The sequence below is a fragment of the Micromys minutus genome, assembly GCF_963924665.1.
Source record: "Micromys minutus genome assembly, chromosome: 13".
Taxonomy (NCBI): Eukaryota; Metazoa; Chordata; class Mammalia; order Rodentia; family Muridae; genus Micromys; species Micromys minutus.
In genome coordinates this window covers 38,789,083-38,810,505 of record NC_137982.1, presented here as the reverse complement: position 1 = coordinate 38,810,505, position 21,423 = coordinate 38,789,083, and the positions used below count along the sequence as shown (strand labels likewise).

The window sequence follows — 21,423 nt, the reverse complement described above, 5'->3', positions numbered from 1 at the left end:
CCACAATTGTAATTTGCAGTAGGCCTTTCATGTGTACTCATTGCTTTTATGTATTCAGTGTGTGAACAGAGATGCCTTTGGTTAGTTTGCTGTGGTGTGCATGCAGTAAAGAACAAAACAAGCAAAATAAAACAGAGAAAAACCCATCAGTAATTAACGAAGCAGGAAAGGCAGAGCTTTTCCCAGAGACCTTTAAATGATGCTCTTTGCTAATACGTAACTGACTTTCAATTTCATTGTCTTTTCTCAGTGACGTGATAAGAGGTTTACAATTTCTCTGTCTTGACTCTTTGTATTTACTACTGGACGAAAAATATGTAAGAGAATATCCTTTAAAATACATTTTTATTGAGAATGTCATGCGTTAATCAGAATAGGTAAGTAATAGAAACAGGGTAGCTGCAGACTCTTTTGTCTTCAGATGGAGGGCATTTGTGTCTACAGAGGAGTAAAATACTGGGCACTGGGGAGACACATGTTCGTGCCTCGCTGCTTCTTTGAGGTACCACTTACTCATGTTACTTCTGTCATGTGTCATTGCTGCTGTTCTTAGAAATTAGGTAAGAAGTCAAGAGCCAGCAGGTTTTCAGTCTGCAAGTGCTTTCGTGAACCTAAAGAATGACAAATCAAGTCTTTGGTCATGGTTTCCTGAAGATGTGTCAGTGTATGGTAGAAATACTATAGAAGTGCCTACATTTTAGTGAACTAAGTTGATCATAAATTTTCTTACCATGGTAAAACAAACCACATGTCTGAAGACTCTCCAGATTTCTAGTTTGCATGTACGTGCCTACTGAAGTTCATCCAAATTCTGTTTGTTGTTGTTGCTTTGATTTTTTTCCTTTCTTTCTTTCTTTCTTTCTTTCTTGCTTTCTCTCTCTCTCTCTCTCTCTCTCTCTCTCTCTCTCTCTCTCTCTCTCTCTCTCTCTTTCTCTCTCTCTCTCCCCCCCCCCCTTTTTTTTTTTTTTTTTTTTTTTTTTTAAAGACAGGGTTTTTCTTTGTGGCCCTGGCTGCCCTGGACTTTTTCTGAAGATCAGTTTGGCCTCAAACTCAGTGGTCCCCCTGCCTCTGCCTCCAGAATGCTGCAACTAAAGGCATGTGTCACCGCCGCCCTGTTCCAAATTGTTTTAATGTCTTAACTGACAAAGCCTTAACTAAAAATATTTTAATAAAATTTAATTTACTGAATGCCACAGACATGCAGTTCATGAAGGAGGTTTCTATAACAGCGAAGTAAAATGTTTTGGGGGAGGTATTTTAGTGGGTCACCCCAAAAAATGTGTTATTGAATTAGGCATAAAGGAGACAATGAAGAATGAATCAAAATCATAAGGTCAAGGAATTTCTTAAGTCAGAGTGGGTGTCCAGGAGGACTTGTATGTGAATGTTCTGACCAGCAGGCCTTTTCAGTAGCTAAAATGGAGGAAAACCCAAATGTCCCTCAGTTGCTGATGACTGAATCACACATAGCTTTGTATGATGACTGGCTCTAGGTAGGAAGGAGTAACAAAGCCTGTATGTATGTATAGTCCAACATAGATGACCCTTAAAACACTGACCTCCATGGATGAAACCAGATACAAAAATTACATGTTGTATGATTAAATTTACATAAAATTTCTTCAACAACAAATATATAAAGGCAGATAATCAATTAGTGGGATTGGGTTTAGAACAGAGTTACCATAAACAAACATAAAATGATCCTTTAGAAATTATTTTTATGTGTGCACACAGTCCAAAATTGGGCTTTGGATTTCTTGAAGCTGGAGTTACACCAGATATGGGTTCTAGGATCCAAAGACTCCAGTCCTTCAATGGACAGTTAACTTTTTAAAGCAGTAAACTGTCTTTCCAACCAAGGATGATCTTATATAAAAGAAGCATAGAAATGCCAGAGGAGTTTTGAAAATTTAGTGCAGCCCTTGACTTTATAAAAATAAAGGCAGCAATCACTGTTTATGAGGGAGTTTTATTGCAGTGTAGTGATGTGTGTGACACCTGAGCTTAAAGTGTCATTTTATCTATTGGATGGCATTGAACATCATTTTGTGTACATAATAGCCAATTTTAAACCTTTACAGTTTAAAATTTAGTTTTGTTATTTGTGTGTGTATGTATGTGTGTGTGTGTGTACACACATGTATAAGACAGTAATCTTCTGTGGAGGACAGAGGACAACTGTGTAGAGTCTTTTCTCTCTTTCCACGTGAATTTCTGTAAATGAAACTCTTCGGCTGCCGATGATTTTCTCCTTTCTGAGGAGTTCAAACCTTTCCCCTCATTTCAGAACTGGAACACATCTTAACTGTTTGGAGGAGCTTCTCTTAATTGGATTTACATTATTGGTCTGTCTTTGTTGGTTATAGATGTGCAAATTCTCTGAGTTGTCTTTTCATCTTAACTTTCACATAACTCAGTTTTAAATTTTGATTTAAGTCAATTTATCAAGACAGTAAAGTTATTACTTACTTTTAAGTCTTTGATGAACCTGAGAACTTTTGGTCCAACATTTCACTCCAAAGATCTTACCTCGTACGGTTTTCATGTAAACACTGAGGAGCTCATGCTTGACATTTATATTAGGGTTTGGTTAATTTATGACATAGATTCTGCTTTAGATTTTAACTCTTCTTGAGTCACTGCTCTCAGGTAGTCATATGTATTAGTGTTTGCCAGAACTTTTAGATGGGATAACTGTTCTGGAAAATCATTCCAAGGGCTCTTCTTTCTCTTTCTGACTGGTTTGATTTATCCTGACCTGCACCACTCCCCAACCACAGATTTAACACAATGTAGAAAGTGACTGAACACTGCTTTAACAAAGTCATTATTTGATTTTGAGTTTGTAACTTCAACGTAATTTTTTCCTTCGCTCTTTGGTTGGCTAACCTATCTTCCTGCTTGTGTGCAAGAGAATTCATTCCCATTCTTTATTATACACATAAATACTTAAAAATCTCATGTTTAATTTTTATATTTTCTTACCTATGATGTTTTTGAAAATTAATAAAATACATTGGCCTTTTAATACTTTGGATAAATATTTCTTTGCATCTGTTTGTTATGTTAGATTATAAGAAAATTATGCGTGGATACAATTTGTCTTTGGTCAGAAACGTTTTCTTTGCATCTTTCTGAGTATTCACCCTTTTGAAAACAGTGAAAGTAGATGCTGAATATGTAAAATAAGTCTTTTATACGTACATTTTAGTGTGCTGATATTCTAACTTTGGCCTAGTTATTGCTCCCTGTGTTTTTCTTAATAGAAGTAAGTTCTGGTACAAACGTGATTTTCATTGCTATTAGTAAATTTTTAAAACGCCTTTTAAAAATTGTGTACTTATTTATGTGTTTTGCCTGCACATATATATCTTTATAGCATATTTATAAATCACAAACGGTTGTAAACTATCATATGAGTGGTAGGAATTGCGCCGAGGTCCTCTGGAAAAGGAATCAGCACTCTTAACCACTAAGCTATCCCTTCAGCCATGATTTTTATTGCTTTGTGGAATAATACTTATTTTGTGATTGTGTGTGTGGCAGTCAGAGGAGTTCTTTCAAGGCGCTATGTGATTGGACAGTAGACCGTGGGGTAGGGCCAAAGTTGGAAAAGCAGAAGAGGAGAAGAGAGGCAGGAGATTCATGATGGAGGTGGCAGAGGAGGGTGGTTCAGATCAGGGTGAGTCAGATCAGTTTTATCTTGTTTAGGTGGGTGGTTTATATCTGTATTAATTGGCAGTGAATTTATTATTTAGAAGTATTGGTGATTGAGAATTTAACATATAAACCTGTTTGATAAGTTAATGATTATGGAAACATGTTTTTACTGGATCCATGGAACAAAATGTGTGGGTACCAGGCTTGGGAACTAACCACTTAGGGGAACCTATTTTAATATTTACCACAACAGGTAATATTACATGTTCCCTCTTTATATGTGTTCTGGGGGTTCATATAGCAAATGGCTTTTATCCTCTGATCCAACTTGTCTGCCCTTCTGAACTGCCTTTTTAGGCTGAGTTTTGGATGCTCCTTGATGTTTCTGTATATGTCATACAAGGCAGCAAACACAAGATACAAAGGAAGCTATGAGAGAGAATGTTTAGTCTAGCTGCTACTGCCATTTTATGTTCTCCTGAGGCAGAAGCATGTGAATGAGACTTGATGATTGAAATATGGTTCAGGGCTTTAGTTTGTTATAAAGAAATATCAGTAGTAATTTTTGTATATTACCCTGAGGGATTAAGAAGCGCTTGTGGTAGAGCCCTGATATTCCAGGTGCTGAAATGTAAAACAATTGCATGTGGGAAACACAACCCACAAGATGCACAGAGTTATTATTGTTTGTTTTTCAGAAGCTCATTTATTTCTTGGTGTGTTTGCCAAGTGAGAGAAAGGCACTAGAGACCTTTTTCAGATTTTTCATTCCTCTGAGTCCCAGAAGAGACCCAAAAGTGTCTTAAGGACAGGAAGAATTTTTACAAGTAGGAGTGAGTTCTGTTCATATGACTCTTTTCACCAAATATTCGCTGGGGATTAGTTCAGTTTGTGTGTCCTTACAAAAGTCTACAGAGCTTATGCTTGTTTTCAGTGTCTTAAAAAAAAGTCAAGCTCAAGTCTGAATGTGGTATGACCTATGATACTCTAAAATACCATACTGTAGAAATGCTAAAAGATAACTCAGTGGTCCTGTTCAGTGCCGCCAAGACTTTACTACCTAGGAGCCTGTGTGATATTTCCCCAGCCTGCTAGGGAGAAAGCGGTCACTGTTGGGGAGGCTGGGGTTAAAATATACCTGTAATCTACTTTGCTGGACACACGGCAGGTCTTATTTAGTTTACGTGTGTTTTAGCTTGAGGAGTCTGGCATTCATTTGTGGTCATAGCACATTCTGTGGGCATTGGAACAAATATCTTCATTTCTGTAAACCATGAAGTATAATGGCAACTGCCTCATAAGATTAAATGCAAAATTAAAAAAAATGTTTGCATAAGGCTTATCAGTGGTTATTCATGAATTGTACTCTTTTTCTCCTCTGCTGCTTGGCCTTGGTGGTCCATGGTTTATTTTTATTCTGTATGACTCTCTTGAACTCCCAAAGGAATGCTATGCTATATCTGTTCAGAGCTCTAGCATGAGAACCAGCAACTTGTGATTAAAACTCTGCTCCATTCTGACTACCCAGAGGACCTCAGGCAGCCTCCCCAAATTTCCCATGTAGAAGCTCCTTCAATATCACTTAACCTCATGGTGTTATGAAGATGTGTTACTACACATCTGGAAGCAATGAAGGCAGTTCTTTGTGCTGTGTAGCTTTATGTCAACTTGGCAAAGCTGGAGTCATTGGAAACTAGGGAGCTTCAACTGAGAAAATGCCTAAAGATCAGGCTGTAGACAGGCCAGTAGAGCATTTTTGTAGTTGGTGATTGATGTGGGAGGTGAGCAGGTGGTCCTGGGTTCTATAAGAAAGCAGGCTGAGCAGGTCATGAGGAGCAAGACAGGGAGTAGTTACCCTCCATGCCCTCTGCATCAGGTCTTGGTTTCTGCCCTTTTTGAGTCTGACTTCCTCTAATGATGAAACCGTGATATGGAAGTTTGGGTTTTTTGTTTGTTTGTTTGTTTTTTTGTTTGTTTGTGGTGTTTCATTGTAGAACTAGAAACCCTAATTAAGACTACCTTTTCCCTCCTCCTCCTCTGGCATTATTGTCTTCATAGTCTTCTTCCTTGTCTTAGTTTTTGTTAGCGTCATCTTCCTCTTCCTCCTCCTCTTCCTCCTTCTCCTCCTCATCTTTTTTTCTCCTCCTCCTCTTCTTTCCCTTCCTCCTTAAATTGAGACAGAGTCTTGCTATGTTATTTGGACCATTGTCAAACTTCTTTATCTGCCTCCTGAACCACCACATGTAGCTAAGAATTTGTAACTGATTCAGGTGTTTCCTCTTGAGATACTGGATAACCCTATTTTGTTTCATACTCTCGTCCTATATTGGAATTTGTTGTTGGGGCATAGATGCTAGTTAGGTAGATGCTTTGTTTGCCTTGGTGTAGAGAATATCCATTGTTTTTGTTTTTACTCTGTGGTGCCAAATGTCAGAAAGGGATGAGTCACAGTCTTGAAAGAATGGAGAACACAGAATTAGATGATTTCTTTGTGATACCAATCATGATTTTCATTGGTTACTCAAGGGACACTATAGCTGAGACATTTGTAGTCTGACTCATAGATCTTTGATGTAGCCATGGATAAGTTACTTGCCTGGGCAGAGTGAGAGAAATTTCTTTCTACTCTTGATCTGTGTCACTCCCCATTTAAACCCTAGCAGTAGAAAATGTGCACTCATTTTGTGTGTGTGTGTGTGTGTGTGTGTGTGTGTGTGTGTGTGTGTGTATGTATGTGTGTCCATGTCTTTGTCTTTGGGCTTTGAGTGAACATTTAATTCCATTTGTAACAACTTGTAATGTGTTACAGAATACACTGCTCCTGGTAGTCCAACTGTCTCTGGCATTCTTAAGTTGATTCTGTTTTGCCACAGAAAAGTAACACATTGGGTGTTTGAAGTTGCAGACTTTTGTTTTCCTCATGAAGATCATTAAGCAGTATAATAATTTGGGCAGTAATTTGACTCAGCTGGCAAGAACGCTTGCTGCCAAATGGATAGGAGTCCGTGCTGCAGGACCCACGTGCTGGGAGGAGCAACCCAGCTCCTGCCGGTTGATACATGTGTCTTCCCACCTCTTTATAAGTAAACACATGTAATTATTTTTATTATTTTAAACTGAACACGAACGATTCCACAGTGATTTACTATGGCTTGCTGTTGTTAAGGGTTGATTCTTTTCTTCTAATCTGAACATTTATTTTTGTCTCCAATATATTTCTGTGTTTCTTCTCTTTTCTACCTTCTCTGAGATTTGCCCCCACTGAGTAGGCCCTGGTAGCCATGCTACTGGTGAGGAAGAATTGCTATGAAAATCCTTACATAGTTTTCTTTAAAAGGCACGGGGCACCGCTGCCTATCAGCTTGGTGATGGAACACATTCCTAAGCCACGAATTTGATCCTGATCATCAAAATCAAGCAGCCCACGGGATGTGTGACTTTAATGACAGTATTATCATTCTAAGATTCGTGATTATTATTTAATTATGTGTATGTGTGTGTGTTCATATGGAACCCATGGGAAACAAGGGAGAAGAGGCTGTTCAGTGCTTGTCACGCTGCAGTGAATACGGCTGTGAGCAGCGGGTGCTCTAATCTGCTGCCCCATCTCTGCAGCAGCGAAGCTATGATTTTAACACTCTAATGGAAACCAGGACCTGGAGAGATGCTCAGCAGTTAAAGCACCCGCTAGTTATACTTAAAGGTCTGGGGTTCAGGTTCCCAGACTGGAATATGTTGAGCAGGCATGATGACCTGCCTGTAATTCCAGCCCCCCGGAAAGCAGAGAGGGAGGGAGATCACAAGAGGAAGCTGGCCGAGCTGTCTCTGTGAGCCCTGCTTTGAGAGATGTTGCCTCCATGATAAGGTAGGAAAGCCATGGCCGATGATTCCTGACATCAACCTTGGGTCTCCACACTCATGCTGACATACATATACCACACATGGTGAATGGTAGTAAAGGCTCATATTTGTAGACAGTAGTTACTATTGAATACCTGTGTTCAGCTGTCTCCTCTCTTCCCTTTCCTCTCCGTCTTCTTTGTCTTCCTCTTCGTTACTAGAATGTTTTGCATTTAGATAATCTATAATCTAGTTTTATTTTTTTTAACTGAACTTGGTTGATACTTAGGTCTTTCACTGTTTCATGTCATGTAATCAAACCATGAACTCCAGAAGTCAGTATGTTAAAACATACTCAGGTTTTCCTGCTGATAGATGAAGGGTCAGGTAAGTTAAAGTACTAAAGCTATTTAGGATTCAGGCCAAATCCAAGTCCCCTCCTGCTATTCTTCTCATGAGCGTAGAAGACAAAAGATGGAGTAAGGGACCCAGATAGACAAACGACAGTTTGTAAATGGGTCACATTTGGAGCCAACACTAGTTTGCAGGAAAGTTTCTTGTGCCTTCAGAACTGAGTTACTTTACTCGGCTAAGCTCACTTTGAGCCTCCTTCCCACTCCATGCAGCCACTTTGGTTTTCAGGGTTACCCATGTGCTTGGTGACAGTTTTTGCTGTGCACCTTCATACCTTCCTTGGTCACTTGACACTGTGAGAATCTTACACCTTTGTACTTCATCCCCTAGGTGCTTGCATGTTCAGCACCAAAAAAGAAAAAGAAAAAAAAAAAAAAAAAACAGCTAAAAGCTTTGTTAATTAAAACAATAAAAGGAGACTTGAAGGTATTCTTTAGGGCAGCCCCTACATAAAGCTTCACTTTCCTTCAGCCTGTGGATTGTTCTATACTCGATGTATGTTAGTAATTAGGGAGGGAGTTTCATCACCAACCCAAAAGTACCATAGGATGAAAGCTTTCACATACAGTGTGGAAATCTGAACATTTATTTGGGGTCTAGAAGCTGGGGAGAGGCTGTTAGGAAGCTTTCTGTCTCTGGATGAGGAAGGGCTGTAGATAGCAGAATCAGAGAGCAGTAAGAATGGAGAACAGGAAAACAACATATGGGTCCAACTATGGTGACCTGCGTTCCATCGATGAGCTTGAGGTACAGTGCTGACACGGGCTTTAGGCATTGGACGTCATTGTGAACAATGGGGAATCTGTGTTCCAGAAAACTGAAGGAAATGTGACTCCCAAAGGTGGGGAAACTGGCAGTCATTTCATTTCATTTCATTTCATTTCATTTCTTCTTCTTTTTTTTTTCTATTGTAAAAGGAATTTTCCAACCACTGTGCTTTCTGAACAGTGTTTGCTCATGTGTAAGTAGACTGTTGGCCTAAGCATATTACCTGTGTACTAAGCCAGTTACTGAATCCTCTTTATGTTTTCAGCTGATTCACTGACTTTTTAATCTCCTTTCTCTTCATTTGCTTTCTCTGCCAGAAATATAAATTATTTCTAGGCATTTCCCATGTATTTAGATTTCTTCACCCAAATCCAGTGCGTTAGTAGTCCCTGTATTTAAAAACTTTTACCTCCTCGGAAAACCAGATTCTCTTTCATGACGACAGCACTTTGCATAGCTACCTGTAGCCCATCATCAGACTTCATGGTGATTTTTATATCTGTCAACCCTGTGGGCCACGCCTTTAAAAGTCATATTTGAGTCATTTGTCTTTAAGTCTTTTTGCTCATTTGTAGTGGATGTAGAAATTATCTATTATAGGATAAATGGTTGTAATGTATGAATCGTCAGTTTCTACAGATTAAAATTTAGCATAGGGTAACATTTTCCATTGCAGATTAAAAAAACCTTTATATATAGTAACAGTTTTAAATTTTATTTTTAATACGAATTATGAAAGAAGCTTTCCTAAATATAAATCCGATTATATGGCTAAAATTAAAGAGTAGTTATTTTGATAACCTGGTATACAAACACCTCAATGCTCAAAGTTGCTTGGGTTTATAATTGTAAATGTAGTGGGTGGAGGGATGATGTATTTCTCTTGTGTGGATCTCAATTTTCTCAGGAAACGCAGAATTAAAAATCTACATTTGTTCTGGGAGGAAAGGAATAATATTCTTTCTTCCAAAGCAATTAGTTTTTAAAAAATATTTGTGTGTGTAAAAGTATTTTGTTGCATACACATTTGTGTGCCTCATGCATGCCTAGTGCTCATTGAGACCAGAATGGGGATCCAGTCCGGAACTAGAGTTGCAGATGGTTATTAGCTGCCCTGTGAGTGCTGGGAACTAATTCCACATTCTCTGGAAGAGCATCCAGTGCTCTTAAACTCTGAGCCATTTCTCTGGAGACATCTACAGTGTACTTATATAAAATAAATAAATTTTCTTAAGGAAAAAAAAAAGAATTGTTTTGGGGAAGTCCACTCTTTCTATTTCCAAGTAGCCTCATTGCCCTTTTGACATCGAAAATATTTATTAGCATATATATTTGTAAAATTTCATTGGAGCCAATTTATAATGGGTGAAAAAACCTGCATTTGTTACAGCCACAACTCTTCCTCTTTTGACAAAATATGTAGCAAAAACAACTTAAGAAAATGTAGCCCATCATGGTAGGGAGGCTGGGGGCATCCTTGGTGAGTAAGGAGTGGGAGATGATTGGGCAGGCTGGAACTCTGCCTGCTTGCTTTCTTGTTTGGTTTACACTGTCAGCCCAAGGAATGGCATCTCCTGTATAGGGACGGGTCTTCCTCACTCAGAAACACTCTACAGAAACACTTTCACAGGCCTGCCCGTAGGTCTGCCTTTCTTAGGTGATTCTACGCTTGATCTTATGTTTTAGCCAAAATACCAAGTGATTCCTCCTCCGAGATTTTTAAATATATCCATGTCAATTGTGAATATTAACCAGTAGCAAGACTATCTCTTGTCAACTTGACAATCAAACGGTTTTTAAGCCATGACCCCACACTTAAACAATCTTCAAAGGTTCACTGTCATCTCATAAAACAAAAGGCATTTGGTTCACCTGTAAGAATCCAAACTATTATCAGTTTTAGCATGGTTCAAAAGTCCAAAGTGTCTTATGAGACCGAAGGTAACTTAACTGTGAGGCTTTGTAAAATAAAATTTAAAAACTACATTATGATTTCTTCCAGTGTACAGAGGGATAGTGTAGGTGTACCCATTCCAAAGAGGAGGAATAGAGACAAAGAAAGGGAAGTCAAGCAGGGAAAACATCCAGTCCTCAGCTTTTATGTCCAGATTAAGGAGTATGATGCTCTTTCTCCAGTAGACCGGGCCAGACCAGCTCCTTTGGTTCTGCCATCAAAAGTATACATAGCTTCTAACACAGACTGGCTCGCTCCATGCCTATGACTTTCTTCAGTGGACAGCTAGTGGTACTAATATTTCCAATACACTGGGTTCTTCACCGCAGCTGGGTATTGTCTTTATTTTGTCATGGAGCAGTATTTCAAAGTAGGGAGCTTAACTCGGCTTGGCCCCAGTGGCTTTATGCATCCATACTATAAACCACCATGGTCCTATACATTTTGCATTTTTTATTTTAACACATTTATAAAACACACTTTAAAAACTTGTGCATGGTGTTCCTAAGTTGTGCTGCCAAGTAGAGATAGAGACTGGGCTCCCCTTCCAGAGCTTCATTGACCTTCCTACTGTGGGAATCAAACTTAGGAAAATAACTTTTCCCAAGTAAATATTTGTAAGCAGGAGATCCCTTCAATAGGGGAGACTGTCTGTGGCATTTTCAATTCAGGATCTCTGGTCATGTTGATTTGCAATTCTAAACATTGGTGCGTTTCATAGATCGGGTCTTGCCCTCAGGATATCTTTCCTGTTACCCACTAAAGAGTAGATTTATCTTTATTGACTCTAGTTAATCTCTTTGCTGCTATTCCATCGGTGGGTCACAATCTCGCCTGCACCTTCCAACATGCTCACGTTCCTTTCTATTTGCTAAACTGCACACTTTTTAATTTCTGCTGAGAATCTCACAGAAAAACTCAGTAAATAGAGTGAGCAAATATGAGGCCATGGTCTGAATGCTTTTGCCTTTAAGTTTGCTCTGATGAGTAACTCAGTTCATTGCTTTTAGCTCGCTCAAGTTTTTAGAATGCAGCCAGACTCATATGTTGCCAGAACATAAAATGGTTGGCTTCCAACCCAGTTCCTGTGAGAGTCCCGCTCATCTTAGAAACCTCTCTAGAGCCTGACCTTTCTGCCTGTATTTCTGAAGGCATTCTGGTCTTCTGAAGTCCTGAATGGCCCATTCAGTTCTGCTCATAGCATTCTTGGGCTTCTCTAGCCTACAGTTCCAAGGCCTTCCATACTCCTTCCACAAAGCAGTTTTACAGGTCTATGAGCCACAAGGTTAGGGAAGTTACTTGGTGTTTTTATTAATTTTTTAAAAAATTATCATTTTATTAAATCAAAATGTTTGACAAAAGCAATGAAGAGTGTATTTGGCTCCTCATTTGCTAGGATATCCTGTCATGGTGAGGAAGTGACAATAATTAGGATCCTAGGGCAGGGGTGAATGCCATCATTCCCTCCCTTTCTTCTTTCTGTGCAGTCTGGACCCTAGCCTTCCGGAAGGTGGTGCCTGCATTCAGGGTGGATCTTTCCTGCCTTAGTTAAGCTTTTCTGAAAATGCCCACTGGGTAACAGTCGTGTCTGTCTGGATGTGTGTCTTACAGACGGGCGAGGGAGTTCATTGTTCATTGCTGGGAGCAGTACCAAATACAGCCACTTTTAGCTTGCTTTTTTCTTTTCTGGTATCATAAATTCAGGGTGGTGATCTGGTAATCAGGAAGAGATAGAAAAAATCTGCTAGATTTAGAGATTCAGTTGCAAGCACTGCATGAATTCAAGGAAGAAAGAAGTTCTGTGTACATGTTTGGGACCAGCGGGTGAAGTAAGCTAGACAGTAAAGGATAGGTATGGTTTATCTGGATAGAGAAGGGTACACTGAACTGGGAAGAAGGAAAGACTCAGGTACCACTGTGAGGTGCGTAGTACAGCATATGTGTCTTGAGACATTGTTAATAAGTTACCTCAACAAAGAAGAGATGGTATTCTTCCTTCAGTAGGACTGAACACATTTACTGACCTGTGTGAAGGCCAGTACAGGTTTTCTTTACCTTGCCATCTTTAAGAATATGTTAATTATATACAGAGAGCTCTGGGTTTCATAAGGACATTTTCATAAATATGCATCGTGCCATTCTCGCTCTACTCCCATATCCCGTGTACATACCTGCTTTCTCTATGCGTTCTTGTTGATGGACACCTGAGGTGATTCCACAGTGGCTGCTGTAAAGAGTGGGGTTGTGTGCTATGCTGACCTCAGAGCCCTTTCAGTAAAGAGCTGGGTCACATGGTCCACTGGTTGTGATTTTCACCCACAACCTTCGTACAGATTTCCAGAGCAGTTTGACTACTTTTCTGTCACACTTAACTGTTTATAAGGACTCCTCTTCCTATGTATCTTAACAGTGTTCATTGTCATTTTTTCCCCTTAGTGTTCATTGTCCTGATTAGGATGAGCAGAGATCTCAGTGTTATTTTAGGTTCTTTCCCTAATGGTTAGTGGTGGTTATTTTTCATGCATTTTATTGACCATTTATATTCCATGTTTTTCATGACTACTTTCATGTGAAAGTAATCAGAACTCAGGGATTTTTTTTTTCGGGGTTTGGTTTTTTTGTTTCTTTGTTTTTCTTTTTAATAAAACTACATAATACTCGAAAGCATCTTATTTTATTTTCTGAATTTTCTCTTCATCGTAGGAGGAAGACAAAAGCAAAGGCGCCTCTTCCCCCTGCCGAGATGAAGGGCATGGATGTCTCTTCTGCTGAGGATCCTGGAGAATCTACCGCTGTTGTCACAGAGCAACAGGTCAACGTGATCGATAAGGACATTGAGCTGTCCGTGGTCCTGCCTGGAGATATTCTCAAATCCACTACTGTTCATGGCAGGTATGCTGCCATGGCTAAAATACCAGCACCCCACCCCCCTCCGCCACCATCGCAATCCCTGGGACTGATGTCTTTACTTTTCTTCTGTGGACAAAATACTCTGTTGTCATTCAGTTGCTCTCTGTTTTTTTTTTTTTTTTTTTTTTTTTTTTTTTTTTTAAGCAAGGGCTGGAAGAACAGTCTGTCTTCTCTAGTGGTCTGTGACTATCAGGCTTGTGTATTCCACTGATCCAACTCCATGATTAAGATCTGGAATCTACAGTCACGGTTCCAAAGCCAGTGGGTGCAGCACAATTCATTCCTTCTATCCGTCCTGATTTGTCCTTTCTGCTCAGGCTGCTGCTGTGATGTACGAGTTAGCTAAAAGGTAGTGTTTTCTTACATACCTAAACAAATAGATTTATATGCAACATCAGGGAGGTTTATTTTTAAATTTATTTCGATGATTTAATCCCATGGCTGCATTAAGTGGAAATAGAGTCAAAGTTGAACTAATAGGGAAGGAAGATGTGATTTAGGAGATTGACGGTTTTAAACACATACAAGTTGAGAAAATGAAACAAAGTCACTTGTAATTTTCTACCCCATCCTGAGGTAGAAAGTGGCAGGGACTATATATGTGACCTCACTGTGCACCTTCCTACCTTCCCCATCGTGTTGTGATCCATTGGCATGTGGTAGAAATAGAGGCTGCTTGACCTTAGCATGGGATGCTCTGCACGTAGCAAAAGAAGGAAGCAATCCGTTAGCTGTTGCATTCTAATTCTACGGCTTTCTGTAAGACTCTCACTCAAGATGACGATAATTTCAAACCCATCACAATCACAGGTAACTCTAGACATTATAAAGACTGATGAAAATAAAATGAATGCAGCCTTAGGCAGTACTTCTTAGCATTCGGGCTTATATTCTCCTTAAGTCTCAGTAAGTTACATTGTTTCCGTAGTTAAAGAAGTGTTAGGATTTCCTCATTGAGCCTTGTTTATGAAGTTGCTGCACTTGTCACTGACCTTGGTGGCTCCTACCTGTGCCTGGACTTTACCCCTTCTGGGGGAGAAAGTGGAAGACAATGATCCTTAAATCAGCACACTAATATGGCAGTCACGCCAAACCGTTGTGCACTGAAGTAAAATAGCAATAAAATTCATGTAGCAGAGGCTGCAGAGCGGAAACCCCCCCCCCCCCCCCGCCCCCGAAGTTCAGTTTTCCTGGCTTTTCTCTAAGGCTTATGGGTAAGGCTGGATCCTTCACTGGCCACACCTTTGTTTGGATGTCCCAATAAGCTCACTGAATTGTGGTCTTTTCTGTTTGGGGATCAGCTGGTCTTCCTATGAGGCTAGCACATTCACAAGTGTCTCAGACTTTCTGCTTACCATCTTTACTCTGGGCAGCTACATGAGTCCTCTGTCCTGAGAGCTTCTGGGATTTCATCACAATAAACTGCCCATTGCTGAGATGTTCGGCCTCCTTTAGAAGTCTTTTAAGCATCTGGGTTTTCCACCTTCTGTTTCTCAGCTGGATTTGTTTCTCCTTTCTTTCTTAGTCTAATTTATGACTGGTTTTTAGGCTGCATTGTATTCCTCATGTTCACATTTCCTTTGGGTCATTTATAACTTAAAGATTCGGAATTATGTTTTGCTACATACATTCTTACCTGGACCAGAAGACCGGAGAACATTTTTTTCTTTTTCTTTTTAAAAATATTTATATTAAATCTTTTTTGTAATACTCCAGATTTTATCCCCCTCCCAGTCTACCCTCTGGCTGTTCCACATCTCATACCTCCTCCCCCACCTTGTCTCCAAGAGGATGTCCCCACATTCTACTCCTACCTCACCAGACCTCTCCACTCCATGGGACTTCCAGCCTCTTGAGTTTTAGGTGCATCTTCTCTGACTGAACCCAGACCCGAGATTTCTCTGTTGTATATGTGTTGGGGCCTTATATCAGCTGGTGTGTGCTGCCAGGTTGGTGGTCCAGTGTCTGAGAGATCTCAGGGATTCAGGTTAATTGAGACTCTGGTCCTCCTATAATTTTTCTTTAATTCAACCACAGGGCTCAGCAGCTTTTATCCATTGGTTGGATATAAATATCTGCCTCTGACTCTTTCAGCTGCTTGTTGGGTTTTTTTCATACCTCTGTCTTCTAGCACTTTGGCTTCTCCATTCCTAAATCCCAGATAACTTTCCATTAATGAACATTTGTGTTGTCTGAGCCCAGCTATTTTTGGTCAAATTGCTGCATTTGCTTATCTATGAAAAAGTTTTGTGCCTGAATTGTTAGGATTAAATAACACATTGTCTATTGCTAGGGTTACATGAAATACTGTCACTGTCACATATTGGCTCAATATTGGTGTCCAAAGCCAGCAAGCTCTGTGTCACAGAGTCAGAGCCCCCTGCCCCTGGCCCTTTGCTGCCGTACACACAGATCTCCTGACTTAAAGACTGATCAGTTTGTGAAGCTATGAAGAGAGTCCAAACTACCACGTGTGGAGATTGTTACAAGTCAGTTTTTTCTATGTCATTAAGTAGGCTTTTCCTTCCCTGCCCTCTTTTATATATCTTAAGCTTTGCTATTTTATTCTACAAATACTTTTTGAAAACCTCAGTACCTTTATAAATACTACCCCAGCCTTTTACCAGACTTACATCAGCTTTTTCTCTCGTTGGCTTATGCAGGCTCAAATGACAAGTTGTACAAAAGCTTCCTGACATCCCTAGAATCACCTGCTGCCTTTTACCTCCACACTCTTGGTTCTTTATGCAATAATATAGTCGCCCACAGTGTTCTTTGCTATGCTTTTTATATTTGTCTTAAAGAAATGTATTCTTGTCTTTAACCTGTGTGTACTTGAGTGCATGTACACGTGCCACACTTGCATGCACACACACACACACACACACACACACACACACATACACACCACACACACACGAATGCAGGTACATGCATAAGCCAAAATAAGGTCTTGGAACCTCTGGACCTGGGCAGTTGTGAACCACCTGATGTAGGTTCTGAGGCATCAAACTTGGGTTCTCTGGAAGAACAGTGTTAAGCTGAGCTATTCTTTCCAGGTAGAGATTAAGGCAGGAGTGCCCCAAAAGGAAGTCTATCTAATTAAAAAAGAAAAACAAAACAGAGCTGTTTAAGACCCAAGTTTTGTGAGTTGGAAATTACTTGCTAGCACGATTTTATGTAGCAGCTTGTTTTTAGTAATAGCCTTGTCACCCAGGATCTGACTGTGTGTGGTCATTATTAGGAGCCTTTCGATTAGAGGACTAATGAATATTATAAATGTTGATGACACAGAGTGTGACTTTGAGTGTCGTAGGATGATTCTGTGATGTCTTTGAAAGACCTTGCTATCTATTTCAGAGTGTAGTATGAGCTTCTCCCAGTGTAATATGGAGTACGGAAGGAGTATGGTGTGAGGAATCCTCAGGGTGTGATTAAAGCTGTTTTAACAGGTCCAGGTGCTGATGAGCCATTGTTCTAAAAGGTGTTAATAGGTACAAAAAAATACAAACAGTAAAATATATTGTATTTATTAAAAGTGTTAGCTAACGGAAGATATCACAAGAAAGATATTGCAATATAATGTCTTTATAGTTGTAAAATGGAAAAAGATCCTACACAATAATCCAGGAATTCTGTGTAGGACTGAGGAAATTGGTTTTAAATAAGCTCAAGTGCATGAGGGTATTTGAGACAAATCAAAAACATTGAGGAGTCTGCATCTAGATTTTTTTAAATATCTTTTTTGAATTGGTCTAAATTATACCTGAATATTTATTTTAAAGCATTTATTTGTAACATTTTAAAGATTTATTTATTTTATCTTACATGTATGAGTGTTTTGCTTACATATATGTCAATGCACCACATACATGCCTGGTGCCCTCGGAGGTCAGGGAAGAGTATTAGATCCCGTCGAACAGAAGTTATGGACAGTTGTGAGCTGCTGAGTGGGTGCTGGGAATAGAATCCTGGTCCTCTGCCAGAACAAGTGTTCTTAACTGCTGATCCATCTTTCTAGCCCAGCAAATTTATTTTGCTGGCATGATTTACCATGAATTTGGTGGAGAAAAGCATTACCGGCATCTGATTGTAATAGGTATGAAAAGTATGTGCTTCACTTTTCAGATGCCTACCGCATCTGAGGGAAGATGTTTCAAGGTGTCTTGTTACATCTCTCGCACAAAAAAATGTGTCTAGAATGTTGCCTTCACGAACATAAGCATGTATAACTTTATCTGCAGAAGAATATCCTTATGTGTACACTGGTTCTCATTTGCGCTTATTTTGGTTTGGAACATGATGAAGTTGGGGCAGTTAATAGATGATGCTCAGGGGAGAACAAAGTCATGTTATTCTGAGTTCGCATGGCAGGCTTAGTGGGTACCAGAGTTTCATGATGTCATGACCTAAATAACTCATCTGTCTCTGTTTTCTTCTTCCGTTGCTTATGTTCATGGTACCTGTAGTCTGATTAAAAACCCGAGGCATTTCTGTCTGCAGTAATAACATGACATGGATGATTGAAGGAAGGAAGAGCTAGAATATTTGTATATCATATTCAGTATGTGTGTGTGCATGCACGAGTGTTTGTGCATACATGCACTTGGGTGTATGTGTCTGTGTGCACTGAGACACTCTTTTCACTTGTCACTATTGGAGGCACCTGATGTTAAGGATGAGCTGCAAGTTCCTCTTTGTTGTTGTTTCAGTCTGTGAAACATTCTTCTGCAGCTGCCTCGCAGGAGAAAGTACTATGTCTTCAACTAAAATTTCCCATTGGGGAGATTGATGGGAGTTTCACATTGAGTATGTATATCGAGGGCATTTTCATGCTGTACTAACAACAGCCTTCTACAACAGGGAGGAAGGAAAGGCTGTCATTTGTAACAAAGGAAGAGTCAGCCCATCTTACATGTAGACATTTGTTTTGATGGGATCAGATCTTAGGATACCATGAATGCAAATAAAGACAGTATTGCTCTTCAGGAGAAACCCCAGCTTGAAATTATGATTTGCCTCATAGCTTAGTGTGTGTTCTCAAGAGTTTTGTGTTAAGTAACTCAGAGATACTCTATATAAAACCCGTGGCCCTATCTTCCCTTTGGTCAGTACCACTGAGAGCAGTTCTGACTGGTACAGGGCAGAAAGCAGCCAACCCAGGAGCATTTACATGGAGTAGAGCGCCACCTATTGGAAGTATACTAAAGAACAGTGACAGGCTACACCATTGTGAGTCAGTTTTTGTTAAAATTATTCTGGGACCAGAATTCAAAAGTTGACATGATAGTTGTACTTACTGAAGACTGTTAAGTAATGCCACATTTGTAACTAGTACTTGGGAGCCAGATGTAGGAGGATTGGCAGTTCAAAGTCACCTTCAAATAAGTCGCAGGTCTGTGATCAGCTTGGGCTGTGGGAGACCCTGCCTCCGAAGAACAAGCAAAAGAACAAGAAACCAAATACCCAAACAAAAACCAGATTTTTTTTCCAGGCTGGTTTGTCAATGCCGGAGTTAGAGTCTCTATTGTTACCACCACGAAACACCATGACCGAAAAACAACATAGGGAGGAAAGGGGTTATTTGGCCTACAGTAACATATTACTATTCATCATCAAAGGAAGTCAGGACAGGAACTCAGTCTAGGCCAGGACCTGGAGGCAGGAGCTGATGCAGGTGCCATGGGAGAGTGTGGCTTACTTACTCGCTTGCTTAGCCTGATTTCTTAGAGAACCCAGTAGAACCCCTACCGCTTGCTCAGGAATGGCAGTACCCACAATGGGCTGGGCCCTCTCCCTTCAATCACTAACTAAGAAAATATACTGCAGGTTTACTGCTGGATTTTAACTTCTTATCAATTCCCTATGAGTTTTACATGATGCATCCAAATTCCACACATCTCTTCATCTCTATGTATCTGCCATCTGCCCTGCAGTCCCCCCAAACAAAACAAAGACAATTTAAAAACAGCATTTAAAAACAATCTCATTGTGGAAGTTGTAGTACATATTAGCATGTCCCACAGCATTCCCTTAGGTCTACACATCTTTACTACAAATGTTCATTGCAATGAGTTATTGGTTTGGTTCAAGGCCTGTGGCTACTGGTATACCATCAATATTGGCTCCATACAGGAACTCCTCAGATAACCTGTTTTTATGGAGATACTGCAGCTTTGGATCTGTGGGGCTGGCCCTTTCATGTGTTCTGAAAGCTCATAGATGAGGTAGAGGAGTTGGCCTACAACTGGGTCTTAAGAAAGCATATCCTCAATCGAGGCTTCCTCCTCTGATATGACTTTAACTTGTTTCAAGTTGACTTAAAACCAGCCAGCACAGCCAGAATCCCACTCTTTTTGGTTCCTTTTAAATATTTACCATGAAGTGACTGGCCCTGGTCCTCAGGTATACAATTCCCATATTGAACTCTTAGTCCCCAAGACCAGCCTGTGCTTGGAGAGGGGTTCTGAGGAAGTGTGTTTAAGCATGGAAAAACAAACAGCTTGAAGTCAAATGATGGGTGCCTTCTGAAAGCCTTGTAATCTGCTCAAGATGGCTCCCTAGACAGCTTTGTTAGATAGCTCTTGGTCTCTAGTCTGCTCCAGATAGTTTGCTGCACGAGACAGCTCTATGTAGAGACAGCTCTCTTGTGCTAGAAAAAAATTCTAAAGCTATCTGGGTAGCTCATGAATTTTCCCACCAAAGTCAGAAAAGCTGCTATAAAAAAATTCTTGGATTTTCTAGGGGAAAAAAAAAATCTAAAAGAGGTGTGTTAGTTCTCTAGGTAAGTCTTGGGATTTCTAACCAATATCAAAAATCCTGTTAGAAAATTCTAAAAGAGCTGTGTTTGCTTTTCATGAATTTTTGATCCAAAAAAGAAATCCTATTAGAAAAAAATTTTTTAAAGAGCCGTGTTGTCTCTCCAGAGATCTCCAAATAGGCCAGGTCCCTCTAGAAATAAAATTCTAAAAAAGAAAAAAAAAAAAAAAAAAAACTGCTATCACTCTCTGCGAGCTCCTTTCATGCAGACCAGTGGCCCTGTCTTTTATGTACATATCAGTTCAGTTCAGTCACTTACTCCTGCCTGTGAATCAGCACTCCTTGACTGTAGCCTGTTGACTCTTAGGAAAAGTCTGCAAGCATTTTTTTTTTTTTTTTTTTTTTTTTTTTTGGTTGGTTGGTTGGTTTTTGTTTGTTTTTATTGTTGTTGTTTTACATTGCAAGAGAATTTGGAGATCTGCCTGCCTTTGTTAAGCAGAGACAATGAGGTAATTTAGTAGGACCTCGCCCTGAAATTACAGCCCCTACCACACCTGGGCCTGGAACTGGACCTGGACCTAAATAAATTCCGTGTCCCAGGGTGACCTTGAACTCAGAAATCTGCCTGTCTTGTAAGCACTAACAAAGAGCTTATGTGGGTGGCATCTTGCTAGCATCTTTCTGACATGCTGGCTCAGTGCAGCTCCCTATGTTCTTTTAGATCTGTGAAACTTTTTATACTATTCATACTAGATCCTTATATTTTTGCATAGTTGGGAAATTATATATTTTGAACTCATATTTTTCAGAGTTCTTTCCCACAGCCTTAAGGGCTGTCCTGAAATCTTAGTGTTTACTAAGGACACGAATACACACTTGACTCCTGGACACCCTGTTTCTAATAATCATAGAGCAATTAACATTGGCAGAGGGAATATTCTCTGATAACCTTGTCAGGGAGAATATTTCCCAAAGAAGGAACATGAAGTAAGCAATATCCATTTTATACATGTAACCTCAAATCCATAGTGACCATCCACACTCATGGAAACCCATGCCCTGCTGCCTCTTTCTAGGAGAGGGAGCCATGTTACGCTGTCCCTTACATGGGAAGT

The 21,423-nt window shown here is 39.9% G+C and overlaps 1 protein-coding gene across 1 annotated transcript in view; it reads left to right on the top strand.

Annotated features, from left to right (window-relative positions):
- The window catches only part of COBLL1 (cordon-bleu WH2 repeat protein like 1), a 144,535-nt gene that overhangs the window by 64,158 nt on the left and 58,954 nt on the right, over positions 1–21,423 (top strand). The window contains exon 2 of the mRNA XM_080927140.1: positions 13,343–13,531. Coding sequence (XP_080783266.1) covers positions 13,343–13,531 — 189 coding nt within the window. The remainder of the gene's footprint in view (positions 1–13,342; positions 13,532–21,423) is intronic.